At 38.6% G+C, this 15,817-nt stretch overlaps 1 protein-coding gene across 1 annotated transcript in view; it reads right to left on the bottom strand.

Annotated features, from left to right (window-relative positions):
• The window catches only part of PHLPP1 (PH domain and leucine rich repeat protein phosphatase 1), a 132,111-nt gene that overhangs the window by 47,277 nt on the left and 69,017 nt on the right, over window positions 1-15,817 (bottom strand). The window contains 2 exon segments of the mRNA XM_050307594.1: window positions 12,617-12,742; window positions 14,784-14,980. Of these exon segments, the coding sequence (XP_050163551.1) occupies window positions 12,617-12,742; window positions 14,784-14,980 (323 nt within the window).

Raw genomic sequence — 15,817 nt, 5'->3', positions numbered from 1 at the left:
AATGTTTAATTTCAGGTGTAATGCTTATATACATTGTTGCTCCAACTACATTTTTGGAACAAGTGATATGAACAGCAATAAGCAACCCAGAAGTGCTTAGCAAGGCATGTTACTCTAGAAATATCTAAAGTACCAGACTGGTAACTCTGAGTGTGAATCATAACAACACAGCCAAACAAAATCAAATATCCAAATTATACTGTTGCCTTAAAAAAGGATGCAAATGCTATCTTAAAATCATCAAGCCCTGTGAAATAAATCTAGCTAAAAGTAATTTTGTTTTTTACAGGTTGTATGTACTGGTTATTTTTTATTTACCTTTTTTTAAGGAACACTAATACAAAGGATTTAATTAATATTTTCATGCAATTGACAAATACTGAATGATGCCTCTACCAGAGGGATAATTGTGAAAGTTAAAAACACTTTTTAAAAGGTGTTAGTTCTGGAATCACCTGTAATTTTATCAAAGTCTTGTTATCAAACAGTACTCCAAGAACTAACTTCTGAATTGTTACAAGAAAGGCTCATGTAAACACACAGTTATTCTCACAGGCAGGGATAGACCTTGCTCTTTCTATTGCTCAATACTGCTCTATAACAAATTCCTGCAAAATAGAACAAGATGAAAAAAAAAGAAGAGCAACAAAGGAGAACATCATCTTAACAATACTTACTTTCGTTCACTCATCAGAAACTTTCACTAGTTAAATATTGAAATGCTGAAATTACATTGTTCTTAAATCAAACAACAAAGGACTATTTCAATTTTGCAATTGTCTTCAATTGACTTACATGCAGCAAGACTGTGCATATGTGTGTTTGCTATTGTTTATTAAGAACAAAGACTTTTTTCTAAAAGGTGATACAGTTTTTTAATAAAGCACTGGGCTTCCCTGACTCACTGGGGAATCACTGCAAAGATAAGCTGATTAAAGGCAAGAAAACACTGAGTAGAATATCACTCGCATTCAAAGAATAAAAAGCATCTGGAGAAAGAGACATTATCTGCAGAAAGTAGGGTTTCCACTGAAAGAAAAAACAAACAAACAAACAAAACCAAGGCATTCTGCTGTAAATAAATACCCCAACAAGTTATCTGGGCTGAGTTCAACAGACCTATGCTTCAACAAAAACAGTGAAGAGAGTTGGCGTGGTAGCACTGCTAGAGGAAAAGGCTTTGCAGAAAGACATAGAGCCTGCATTAAGCACTTCTTATGGTTTTGCTTGGTGTTTTCTTCTGGAAAACAATTTTAAGTATAGCTGTTTGATATGCTTTACATACATATAAAATATAAAACCACAAGCAGCACAAGTTCACAGCTCCCCAGGCAGAAGAAACCACTGCCCATACTAAACCCTTCTTAACATATCCTAAACTGCATACAAGCTTAACACTTATATCACATGAAACCACTGTTGCATTTCTAGTATAACAACGTTGAGGAAAAGGCTGGGGCAATGACCTTCTTAAACATGGTGTAGGACAACCTCTCAGTCACAGCAGCATGAGCCGCAGAGTCAATGCCCATCTTTGCCAGAGAAGCAAGACAGGCAATGGTTTGACAACAGTGTAGCTTAAACAGAAAGCAAGATCTTGTACTTTTTAAAACCCACTTCTCAGTTGGGATGTTTATTCATCCAAAAATATAAAGGAACAATATGAAATACACTGCTTTCTCCATTCTCTGGATATGGTTTTTAAGCACTTTACAGTCAATCACTGTATTGCAATGTCCTCCATTATAATCCCAGAGGAGCAGTAATGGGATAAGGCCACATTCAACTTTGCACATCAAACTGCAAAGTCCAATGCAAAGTGGTTTTTTCCCCCTGTTCCTATTGCAACCTCTGTTAGGCATCCTGGTCCTACCATGTTATAAGTTATTTTTTTCAGTCTCCATATGAGTATGTCAAACTGAAATGCAGTTTTGAAGAAGTGGTATGCAACTATAGCACATGTACTACAAAGAACCCTGGATCTACCCATTGCAAACACGAAAAAGCTGTCATCGTGCTTTCAATTTTCCCCCAGCAGCAATGAAATACAGCTTTGTTCTGTGCATATCACCACAAATAATGCTGCCGAAGAGCACTCTCTCCTCCCTTGGGCAGTATGCCTTCTGCTCCTCCCCACCTAAGAGTTGCATATGTGCCAAAGAACTAGGAGTTTCCCAAATATGAAAAATCACTTTTAAACATCTGTTATTTGTGCCACGATAGCACTTACAAGTATAAACAACAAATCAAAAAAACTAGAAGTACCTTAAATAAAAAAGGTTCACCAAGGCGTTTTGATTTTAATTTTTTTAGTTTTTATATTTAAAAAGGAAACAATATTTCAAGACTTGTAAAAGTATGGTATGAGTTCACTGTAAATCTTTAGCAGTTGGCAACAAAAATATAGAAAAATACTTGCACCAACCAATATTCTTGCTGCTTCTTGCTAACAGGGCTAAAAAACCACTTTGCTTTGTCCATCAGTATAATGACACCTCTGTCACCAAGCTATGCAACAAGACTGATTATCGTCTTTGTTTCAAAACCTTGGCTATACTACAAAAATGATCTGTTGCTGACAATGGATGTCAGCAATGGGCACAGCTGAACCCACTTGTTTGGACAAACACAGGCCTTGTTTACACAAGGACATCTTTTGGTGGGACCTGTGGTGTGAATTTAAACCAACGTAATTATGTCTTTTTCCTGTTTACCATCAACCCACTCCCTATAGCTCTATTCAGATAAGAAATTACTGCTTAGGACTTCAACAGAAGACAAAATAACTAAACAGCCCACACTGTACAGGCAGCCAAATTCCCAGTCTGTTTGAACTGAGCTGACAATGTTAAATTATACCTGCTGTAGACATGCTAATGCAAAGGGAGTGTAATCTTTCTCCTTTAGGATTTGTTTCTAAACAGTTTCATAATTATCACATCCCACTAATGCCTGCAAAAGGCTTAACTAAACAGTGATACACTGGCTTGAAATACCTAAACTAATTTAGAGCAAACAGGTTCTCCTCACCTCAGAACCAGCCTTGCTTCAAATCTTAATCCTCCTTTCTATTCGAACATCAAAGCCCCACTCAGCAGAGAGGCCTCCCTCTGCTGAGCTGAATTCCACAGCCAGGAAACACATTGGTGCCCTCAGCCACAGCCAAGAGCTGAGAAACTGCTCAGACTGGTAAACAAGCTAATGCCAAAAATGAAGGAGGCTGGGGGAAAAGGAATAAAAACGTTTGCTTTTTTTTTAAAGTCATATATTTTCATTTTAAATCACAACTTTGAAACTGGTGCAACCCAAGGGTGTAAAGGTACTTTACTGGCTTTTCTGGCCTCTTCTTTTTGTTTTCTTTTAAACACTAAATTAGATGCACGATAACTCAAGCTAAGGGCTTGCTTAGAAAATAATCTCAGCAGAGGCTTGAAAGTGCATCATCCAGATTCCCAAATTGAACAGGCAATGCCATAGGAAAGAGTAGTAAATGCCTACTAAGAAGAAGGGCAGGAGCACATGCCAGCATGGTAGCATTCACAGGGCGCACACCTCTCTCTCCCCATCTCTCCTCTGCAGCTAATGCAGCCAAAAGCCTCTGGTACAAACACCTCACACCAGCAGGACTCAGGGGCACAAATATTATTTAACTTGTCCCCACTCTGCTCTCCGTATCTCTGAACAAAGTTTTACATAGCACGCAGAAATAGCTCACTTCTACCTTTAGCCCTTGTGCAAACCTCTAACAACGTAACTGAAAATAGTACTAACAAACTAATGTGGGGAGGGGGAAATGTTGAAGGGATTAACCAGAAGTTGTGCTCCTTTACCTTTTGTGATAGGAGTCCAGAAAAAAATTCATTGACGTGAGAGTCAGTGTCCCAAGTTTAACATCAAGATCTTGAAAGCAACAATTTGTCAAAAAAAGTGACATTCGTCACCTGTCATTTGGAAATGCTGGGTATTATCTGAAGTCATTACCAGAGTATGAGTATTTTTGTTCCTCCAGAATGAAAAGTGCTCTTCTTTTAGAGATCGTGTAGTGATATCAATATTACAAAGGGAACAATATTAACACTGCACCTTGGTGGTAGTCAAGCTGAGATGTTCACACCCATAAGATCCCTGCAAGGACAAGGTTTAAGATGCAACTTGGAGTTAAGGGACAGTAATTAGCGGTAGCATTAATCTACTTATAATTCAGGCATGTGAATCTCCATTTCATGAAGCAAGGAATATTAACATCCTTAAAACATCTTGACTGAAAACAATTCATCTGTAAATACTGCAAAAGAGGTGACAGTCTCACAAAAGTTAGTTCTTCTTACCATTTCTCTTAGATTTTTTTTTTTTTTTGTAAAGACAAGCTGCCGTACTGCCAAGCAAGCAGACTTCACAATGAGCAGCCCTCCAGCAAAGACTTTCTTTCAGTATTTATTCATTTCAGCATTTATTCATTTCATCATGGGAAAACCATGGAGCAAATCTTTATGGAACCAATTCTAAGGCATGGAAGACACTAAGGGGAAATCACAACTGACCAATCTGGTGGCCTTCTATGATGGAGTGACTGCTAAGGTCAACAAGGGATGACCTTAGCCAGACATGAGCCAATAGTGTGCGCTTGCAGACCAAAAGGCCAACTGCATCCTCAGCTGCACCAAAAGAGGGGTGGCCATTAGGTCAAGGTAGATTATTCTCTGCCTCTACTCTGCCCTTGTGAGACTCCATCTGGAATACTGCATCCAGGTCTGAGATCCTCAACATAAGAATCATGTAAACTTGTTCAAGCAGCTCCAGAGGAGGGTCACAAAGATAAAAGGTCACCCAGAAAAGCTGTGCCTGCCACATCCCTGGAAGCATTCAAGGTCAGGTTGGAGGGGGCTTTGAGCAACTTGGTCTAGTGGAAAGTATCCCTGCCCATGGAATGGGTTTTGGAACTAGATGGCCTTCTAAATTTATTCCAAACCATTTACTATAGATTTCAGATTCTTGCCAGTGAGACTTCCACTAGATGTTCACTTTCCTGAGTATCCCAAGTCCCATGTAGAGGGGGTGGTAGGATTTTGTTAGTTTGTGTTAAATAAGAGGTTGTGTGAGTTCCTCAGTTTCTCATCTAGGTTCTCCAACCCAGCAGCATCATATGGATTAATTCTACAATCAGATGAAGACAAATTCTACAGATGAGATGAAGTCTTTTAATGCTTTTATTTCCCTGTAACTCACAAAGGCCTTCTGACCCAAGTGTTTTATAAAACAAATAAGCACAACTACAGCTCTACTGGCTGGGGGCCTAAAACTGGTCTCCAGCACTTGTTCTCTCTTCTCCCTGGAGACCTTTATCCTTCTCCACTGACTAAGGAGAGCACATGTCCCTAAAATTAGTTTTTGCTAATAATTCCTCTCCTTTTTTCCTTCCTGCTAGACTTTGCTTGGAAATGCTCTCAATGTTACAGCCATTCAGTGTCAAGACTGACTCTGTTATCACCTTATACGTACCAAAGTATTGTGCAATATGCCAGTCCTGTCAATCCCCTCATATCTCATGGGAGCTGCTCACTGCAGACACTTGGTTCTCCCAAGCTTCATTACAAGCAAAGCAACATTCCCCTACTCATTTCTACCTCTTCATCCCAGAGATGACTGAAAACACTTTGAAATCCTTCTGGATTGAACATACTATAAAAGGTTACATCTGCAACACCTCACTGAGCTTTTAGGCAGTGCCTTTCCTGTATTTATTCAAGAGCTGCACAAATTCAGCTTCAATAATATCAAAACCTGATTTAGAGACTTCAAAAGATGGTATTTTAATGCTATTCCAGATGTGTGGTCAAATACCTAGTTTTCTGTTCTCACTCTTGGCTGCAATACTTCAGTAGCTCTTATTAACTGAAGGCATCAAGTCTAAAACAAGAACCACATACTCTCTACAATGAAAAAAATCTTGAAGTCACCAATACACCATTTTGGAATCAGCTGAACTATTCTGCCATGCAAAACTAAGCAACTGAGCCAAAACACCAAGCTTCCCTCCTGAGCCATTAAGACAGACTACACTGAAACACACTCAGAAGTTCATATCCAAAACATCAACCAACTTCTAACAACAAAAGGCACAAAACAGTAAGTTTTGCAGGGAAAGAGAAGGAGGAACACTTTAAAGTGTTATCATCAAAAGAGAAACAAAACCGGCTTCAAGTTTGCTTTGCCTAACCTTCTGCTTTCACACTTAAGATGACAAGGAGCCACCCACAGCAAGAGCAACTAGAATGACTGCAGAGCAAAGGCACGAAATATTGAAGATTTTGCACACACAGAGAAAAGGAAGTCAAGTTCTGTGTGGAAACCAGAGGTTTGTTTATGTTTGAATACTTGTAATCACTGCCAAAAGGAAGTTGTGGGTTTATTTTTAGGGATCTATTTTTAGACAAAGTATTATCTCAATATTGTCATTTGATGGTATTAGAGGAAAAAACGGTTTCCTTGTACTAAACTTAGAGTCATCATGTTTCCTTGTAAGTAAGGATCACCTCAAAAAAAGCCCTCACCCCCAGAAAAAAATGAGAAATCCTTTCAGGGTTCTCTTGTCTTCATTAGATGTTGAATCAACTTTCACAATAGGCTAATGGTGCTGCTTAGTCTCACAAGTGTGAAGAAACCCAAATAGCTACCCTCAAAGAAAACAAGCCTTGGTTAAAGGCTATTTTCAAAAGATGCCACTGGTGTTGCTGGTACACTAAACTCATTTTTAGGTCATACTAGCCTAGAGACTCATTTTCAAGCCTACAAGCCTAACAACAAGAAACAAACCAACTACTGCACGATCACCTTCTCAGAAGCCAGCACATCCCTGACCTCCAAACTGTCCCCAGCACACACAAACATGGCAGCCCAGAATCACAATGGCACATTTAAACACATGGACTAAGATTATTAGGCTAAAAGAAAATGTCAGAAGCTCCTAACTGCAGCACAAATAGTCTGTTTGTTGCACACAACTGCTCTCTATAGAATAACCAAAAATGATAACCAACAGCCAAAGGTAAAAAAAAAAAAACTAATTTAGAAATTCAGATTGCATAGAAACTAGGGCAAAGTTCTCCATAATATTCCTCCATAAGAAGGTTATCCTTTGCTTACAAGGCTAAACAGATACCTGGAGAGGAGACAGTGCATCCAGTGACTCAAAACTATGAATTGGCAGCACTGTAACAAGCAGTATCCCAAATAATTTAAAATAAACTACTTTATCCTTGCATATGATTTCTCATTATGCTCACCATTGGTGCTGCTCTGTGGTCAAGGCTTTGGAAAAAAGGTATTCTGAACTGGTTTTGACAAGCATTAGAAATGCCTGTCCTTAATGCCTTCAGAGACAACTGAGGTTTGGTAATACAAATCGCTGCAATGATGAACTGTGTAAAGACCTAACAGCTCATTATAGTATTTAGAAACACATATGAAACAGGTCAATCACCTAGGGGACAAGGTAAATACAATGTAGGGCAAATTTAACCATGACATTAGTGGCCTTCAAACCTTCTTAATAGACCGGAGGCTGTATTTTGCATTAAAAAGCTCTGCAAATTCTGTGTTCCACAATGAAGCTGCTATGGAACTTTCTCACACAGCTTTTCCTTGTTGACCATGGCTGATGTGAGAAAGTCAGACATTAATATCTGATAGTATCTGAAATAAAGATGAAGCTATATGCACAAGTGCATATGACTTATTACCCATCATTTTAATTAATGAGAGAATCTTCTGTGCTAAAGGAAAAAGCAGTCCCATGGTTGATTATCTTTCCCTGTCTCAAAGGTAGATGATGCACAGTTGAAATGCAGGTACATCTTTAGCAGTAATGCTCAACCGTTGCTCACTGCATTTCCTCAGCACCATTCCAGTAAAACAAATGGACAAGCTAATCATCTTAGTCTCCCATTTCGGAAATGTATTTGCAGAACTGCAAAGTTCAAGAATTGATTTTTAATTTCTATAGAATTTATTTATATAAGTGTGGTCTGTAACACCAAGCGTGTAGTCAGGACTCAAACGTTTCCTCCTCACCAGAAATAAAAGTCCTGTTACTAGAGTCACAGATCAGCTTTGTCCTCTTTACAGAGTCCATACTCACCTTTCATAACAGTCTCTGAACACAATTGCCAAACTCGAACTAGAAAAATGACCAAAAGACTGAGGCAGATGGTCAGAATCAGATAACTTAGGAGGAAAAAAAACCACTAGAAATTATGCTGCTGCTTCAGGTAGATCTCTACATAAGTTGAGGAAAGACAGATTACAGCTGCAGAGGCTCCTGCATTACTTACTTGTACAGTATATACTAAATTCAAATGTGTTCTTATTTTCTGCTGATTTCACAGTGCAAATAAATGTATGAAGAGAGCATTCTGCACTGACGCAAAAGGAATAAGGTCAATATGGTAGCACACCCTTCTCCCTTAAGTTTGCTATTTGTGCTATTTTTAGCACTTTTCAAACATAATGTACACTGACATCATAATTTAGTTTTTCTCTTTTCACAGCAGGGTAGGGTTGTCTGGAACACCACACACTTCCACTGCAGACTTGAAGACAAAGGTGACTGAAACAGGGAAGGGAAAACACAAAGGCTCCCAGGAGAAAACTCTTACGTTTGATAGGTTTTAAACCAAGGACCTCTTTCTGCATATTCTCTGTATTTTAAACAGGAGGTTCTTTGTGTATAGGCACCTAAGCCCCACACAACAACTTATTCCCCACTGAACATGATGTCACTACAGCCAGAGATGTCCAACTCCACCCAGATGCAGTCAGTGGTGTGCCTGTACATCTCTACCTACCTACACATATGGTGCAGCCACGCACAGGTGGCTTATGCGAGGCAGCCATGCATTATTTATAGTCCTTGTCTCTCATTGCCTCTCTTCCTCTACCTGCCCTGCTGAACTGAGCACTAAAGCAGGAAATAATTGTAGCATGAAGCTGTCGACACACTTCCTGCTCTCCTCCAGCCCAGAGGAGAGAAGTCCTGCAGGGTCAGACAACCCATCTCGGCATGCCCAGTGGCACACTCTATTTGAAGAAGACAAAATTCTGTGATATGTCCTGGTTTAAACTCTGCAATACTGAATTTCCAAGGCAGATATTGACATACCATTTTAACTCTATGCCTTGGAACATAGAGGACTGCTAAGCCTTTTTTACTCCAGCCAAACTACCCATGTCACGAAACATGTCATGTCATAGTTGCAGTCAACACTTACAACAGCCATTTCACATGTTGAAAAATGTTTAGCTTTAGCTGTTAAAAGTGTCAAACAGCAGGAGCTTGCCACCACATCCCAAATAGAAGATCCCAGCAACAAGTTCCACCACTCCATAACACCTTACATAAACACCTCTCTCTGTTCTACACTAAAGCTGTAGCTATTTAGTTGTTGCAAGTGACAAATGGGGAAAGTCCTGACCATATTCTCCTTATTGTTATATGCACATTCTTTGCCCTGTCCTTCTTATTTGACATTCAAGTAGCAAACAGTGGCAGATTTGCTCTGCAAGTAATCGTGCCAGTTCCAGAATCATCATGACAACTTTATGCAGACAAAATTCTTTAAAGCCATGAAAATGTTCCTTTCTTTCCCCTCTGCTCCCCTTCCGAGTTGCATAAGCTTATTTTTCAACATTTGGCAACAGAACGAACGCATTAGATCACAAAGGACCAAATCTGTTGTTGTTGTTTTCCTTTTGAGCTTCCCTAATTAGAACTCCAGTTTTTGGAAAGTAAAAGGAAAGAACTGAACGGTGGTATAGAACTATCAATATTAACGAACAAGACACATTTCCAGCTTTTAAAAATATTCTGTTTGAGACTAAATCAGCATATCTAAAAGTGACCTATTTGGAATAAGTATGTCACCAAGTTCAATATTTAGGTCAGTATTTGTGCAATAATTCCAGTTTGTCCTGAAAACAGGAGTTCTGTTCACCTCAGAACACACACATACAAGAAAACTAATTCTAACACCTATTCACAAATTCCTTCCAAAAATTTACTGGGGCAGAGCATGAGAGATATCTTGGTTATAATAGATTTCACTGTTAGAATGAATCTGATTATACAGGAGTGATGCTCATTTTTAATTAAACTGAAACCAAGCCTCTGCAAACATGAATTCAAATCTTCTTTTGCATACACATATTTATTGCAGGAGTGATGCATTAGGATTTGTCTCATTCTGAAACACCACTAAAAAGTCAACATTGCCAATATTCTGTGACGGAGAAAGACTGCAGAGCAAGCATTTTTTGCAAAGTCTCCTTTCAAGATGGAGCTTGTTATTTAAAAGTTAAAATAACATCATCTTCTAGCTCTTTTAAAGAATACAGAAGACAAACGTGAATATTTTTTCATCGTTAAAAACTGAATTCAGCAATTTTAGTAAAATACTTTTACGAGGGATTTCCTTCTGCATTAAAATTTATAATTAAAGCTTTCATTACCCTAGTAAGTATCAGAACCCTCAGTTTCCAGCAGCTCACATTGGGAACATGAAGGACTGCAGAAAAACCACCACTGAACATAAGTAAACACACAAATGTCACTTTCAAAACAAGTGCCATTGAACAACATCTATATTTAAAATACAGTCTTAAATACTATACATAACAACTCAAAAAGGTGCAAGTACTATATACAAAACCATAACTGAAGAAGAATCTGTAAGCATCATGTGACCTAGCTCCTAATCAGCAACCAGAAGCTCAGACTTTGAGAGCCATATCATTTCCCTTCCTAAATTTGCTTGCCTTTAAAAATACAGCACTTTATACAGTATTTTCTTGGTTAGTAGTAATATTTCAACAGCTTTGAACTTGAGTAGTTTCTAAACACCTTAGGCAGAATAGCTCATATAAATTGTTGGGTTTTTTTCCCAGCATAAGAATGTCAGCTTGCCTGAACTACAGAGCTGAAGATTAAAACTCATTTTTCTATACATGTAAAACTCTCATTTTTCTAAACATGTAAATCAGATGGGTTGCACCTTAAAACCAAGTACTTGGACACAAACAGCATCAGCTGGAGGACATTTGAGTAGCTTTGCAGCATTTCTAGTTTACTTGTTTCTGTTCTTCAGAAACAGTGTTACTGTGCAGCACTGCCCACAGGACTGCCTTGCATACTATCATGCTCGTCTGTGTTTTTCAATCTAAGGATAGGAACTCCAAACATCAAAAAAGCAACTTGAAGTGGCAAAGTATTGTTTCAAAATCCATGAATGCAGAACACCAAGACTCAGGTTTGAGGGCTGAGGAGTTCGGGCAAATGCTTAATTTTTAACTTGAAGCACGTTTTACCAACTAAAAGAATAGTAAAGCAAGTTTCTCCAGTTCTGATAGTCTGAAAAAAACACTTGAAACTATGTATTTTCTTTCTACTCTTACATAAGAAAAATGGGAGGTTATCATGAGTGCATGGGGATATGTTCTCATGCTGGCTATCGTCCCGATGCTGTTAGTCATTTGGGTGAACCAGAAAGAGAGAAGCACAGCATGGCACAGAACAAGCTTATGCTGCCAGTAATTCAGAGGGGGTTTCTGGCCATTTATCTCTGCTTCTGAAGTTCATTGTTTTCCACTGTTTTCCTCACTCATTAGATTTGCCTTTCATTTATCTGATGTCAAACCCTCTGGAGATGAAAGGGCACTACTGTCCCAGAGAGAGCCACAAAGCGGCAAGAACTCAAAAACCTGACAGACCGTGCCTCACCGTCTCATAAAACATGCCTTGGGGATTTTTACCTTGAGGCTTAACAGACCTAAGCAGATATGCCTGAACAGCTTCTTTAAAAAGAATTTTGAAACTTACTAGAAAAAAAACTTAAAAGACATTTTAAATGATGCCTGTGTTGGGAGGTGCATTCGTTACTGCTCAGAGAAAATCCAGCCTCTTAAAAAAAGCCCACAGTCAAGGTTCTATCACTGGCAGTAGGCTGGATAACACATTATTGCAACCTCAAAAAGACAAAATAGATCTAGTGTGACATGAATGCCTCTAAGTATTACTACATAAAACTAAGTTGCTTTAACATAGTAAAGAGCATGGACAGTCCTATCAAGTATAAAACTAATGAACCGTTTAGGCCCAACTAGAAAACCAAAGAGAGAATGCTGACAGAACAGCAGAAGAACTCATGTGGTAAAAAAATATGAAAATATAATGGTTCAAGATATGCAAATTACTTTGGAGAGGATTTATTAAAAAGGCAGCAGGGTTTAAGAGACAAAACAAGTAACTGCAAAAACCACCTTTCAACAACACAAAGTGCAACTGAAGATTCAAATGAAATAATGCAGGCCCTAAATTCTCATAGTTATTTGTGCTCTAAGCACAGTATAAAATTTGCTTTACAAAGGTTGTAGTTAGTAACTTTTTTTCACTGACAGAAAATGATTGCTTATAGCTTATTTAAAAAAAAAAAAAAAAACAACCAAACAAACCAACAAAACAGTTATAAAGTTCATGACAGTCAACCCAGAAGAGGGAATGTAAAGCTGCATGGAGAAGACTGAACTACGAACATCCCTTTCAGGAGGGAGTCAGCACTATTCTCACCTTTGATGCTTGTCTCAGCCAGCGCAGATATTCAGTGAAGTTATCAAAACAAATGTAGTAGGTCTGGCTTTGAGGTCCAGAGGAGCTAAATGCTAAACAGTGCTGGTGCTTTTTCACTTCTTCCACCTACAGCAGAAACACAAAACTGTTAGTCAACAAGAATCGAAAGCCTCTTTGCAGAACTACCCAGGGCAAAGCTGAAGTGAGTCCAAGAGGAACTCATCAAGTAGAGCTGGACTAACCATCTCAAACACTCAAGCTGGATCTTGGCTGTCAAATATTCCCAAAATCTACACAGGCAAGGAATGAGAATAGAAGGACAACAGAACTAAAAGAGAAAACCACCAAAACCATCAACCTTTTAATAGAGACAGAACACCATAAAAGGTTGGCCAGTGAAATACATTTAAGGTTGTTTTTATGCAACGTAAAAAAAATACAATTTATACTCCTGCTTATTCAAAACAGGCTTAACAAAATGCTTCTCTTACAGCCCAATTAAATACTTTGGCATTTCTCAACTTGCTAAAAAACACCCAGAATACATCATTCTGCTACCATACACGAGAAGTCCCACACAACTTATGGTCTTCATGTCTCAGCACAGCATTCTGGAAAGCCTTTGCAAACCAGGAAGTGCAGAGTATTTATGGGGTTGAGGAAGAATATTTTTTGAGCAATAATTTAAAAAAACACTTAGTTCTGTGCCAAGCATCCTCCTCCCAAGCTTTGTCAGCAGAAGCCCTCAGTACATTTTTCTGAGCTTAGTTATCCTTTTCTTTTAAAATTTGTTGTCAACTTTCTGCTTAACACAGTCTGCATGTTTTACATCACACAAGGCATATCTGTGCAAAAGCAATTTAGAAATTCCATGTTAAGCAATTAAAAAAGGTACATAACCTTTTCCCTTTTTAAATTCAAAACTATATATATTTTCCATCTCAAAGAGAGGGCCAATGGGAACCTGAATCCCATCCTCTCCAGCATCCTACAACCAGGAACACAATTCACTGTCAGGAGTTCACACATTGTTGCTAAAAGAGGACAATGTCTCTGCCTCATTATCTCCAGGGAAGAGTTGAAGAATCATGCGAAGAATCATGAAAGGAGACAGGAAAAACAGCTCTTGGAAGGCAGCACTACTTTTCACATTGCTAGTATAGAATATTAATAAATCAACTCTAGTCTGCATATATAATATTGCAAAGCTTGTTCCTCTCCCAGTAGCTTTTTAGAATTCAACTTACTGTATGTGAAGTAAAGGAAGATTACTTTGGGTGTAAATTCATCCTCAAGCTAATGATTCTCTTCCCTTTACCTTGGCTAAACAAGCCAAATAGTGTAGTGTCCTGAAACACTGTTTAGGTTGAAATAGTAATGTAACCTTACTGTCTTCGCTACAGTTTCACAGCATCACAGCATGGTTAAGATGGGGAGGGATCTCTAGGGGTCTTCTGCTCCAGCAGGGCCACCTACAGATGGTGGTCCATACAGTTTTTAAATATCTCCAGGGGTCATGAAGAATTCATCACCCCTCTAAGTAACCTGTGTCAGTACTCTATCACTGTCACAGTGGAAAAAACAAACAAAACAAAACAAAACCCAAAAACAAAAAAAAAAACAACCCTCCTTGTGTTCATTTCGGAACTCCTGGGTTTCAGGTGTAATCAATCAGAAAAAAGTCCAGGTTCAGCTTTCCACAAGTAAAAATGTTTCCTGCTGTTAGCTTACAACAGACCAGTACTCAAACAATGCTGAACACTCAAAACTCCCCAATGTTCAAAATAAGCCCATACCCTTACTGGTTAATTTTCAGACCTTAAGAGTAAACCAGCATGGATAAAACATGGATGAGCTGGTGTGGCACAGATCATACACAACAGCACTGTATGTATCCTTTAGCTGTGTGCTATTGCACGTATAAAGCACCTAACATTGCACACAAGAGAAAGAAATTGATTGTGCATCCATTACTTCATTGTTTTAATTCAAACATCCAAAATTGTTGAATGTGACTGACCATAATCAAAAGTCATTCATATACTATGAAAATCCCATTCACAGAAACAAGCTTTCGAGGGGTCAGAATAATCCTGATTGAATGCAATCTTCTCTGTGTAAAGAGGTAGGGGTTAACCAAGCAAATACATAAAATAAAATATCTTACTTTTCCACCAATTAAAGGGAGAACATGCATCTTTCCAGTCTGGCTTTCTTTTACTGATGAGACAATTAGGCATGTTCCACAAAGGATAGCTTGGCGTCTTGTCCATCTGTTGACTGGCAAATGTATTTTCCCTTTTCGAACGTTGTACATTCCTGAGAGCTGAATCCGTTCGGAGCTGCCAATGCTGTGGGGCTTTCCTGAAATAGAAACAAAAGCAACCACTTAATCACAGAAAATCTTTGCCTCTTTCACTTCAAGTCATCCTGAGACTTTATCAGCAAATTTTCAAGCTACCAACTGCGGCATGACAAACGCAGCTTCAATACCACACAAGCAGGTAATTTAATATCAGCTTCAGTACAGACTTCTTTCGCAGGGGAGAGGTATATGGCAAGCTGGTATCATGAAGAGCAGATCACATTAAATAATCTGCAGTAGTCACAGAAGTATCAATTAATGGTACCCATCTTCTCTATGGAACGTGGAAATCAAATGCTCATCTGCAATAGTAAGTAATTGGTTACTGCTGAGTTCATATTGCCTGCTTGATAACTGCAGAAGTGGGTGATGTACTGCATGCTGACCTCTATCTTTTCACTTCCATGTCTCTTCTGGCTATAGTTCAGGTTGTGTTTTGAATAACTTCAATAGCTTCCCAAAGAATTCAGTTCCTACTTTCCCCAGTCCACCCTGTTCAGTCCAAACCCCACAGCAGACGTTGTACACTCAGCCACAATGTAAGCAGGTGCAACTCTAGATGAAACCCTCAAAGAAACTGCTTCAGTCTGAGTAGACTTTCAGCAAGTGTGAAGTTCTTTTGTCTGTATTACAATTAATTCAATATTTATAATAATTTAGATTATTAGCATAACTACCAATTAGACCAAATCTGTTAAATTACTTTAAATGTCTCAGACTCTACTAATCGAATCTATTAATAAGATTCTACTCTACAGAAACCATCATGAGCAATGGCAACACAAAGACAAGTACCTCTCATCTCTGCTCTAACAGAACCATGTTTTTTTAGGATG

This window comes from Myiozetetes cayanensis, unplaced genomic scaffold (assembly GCF_022539395.1).
Source record: "Myiozetetes cayanensis isolate MyiCay16 unplaced genomic scaffold, myiCay2020 scf1, whole genome shotgun sequence".
Lineage (NCBI taxonomy): Eukaryota > Metazoa > Chordata > Aves > Passeriformes > Tyrannidae > Myiozetetes > Myiozetetes cayanensis.
This window is presented reverse-complemented; position numbering and strand designations above follow the sequence as displayed.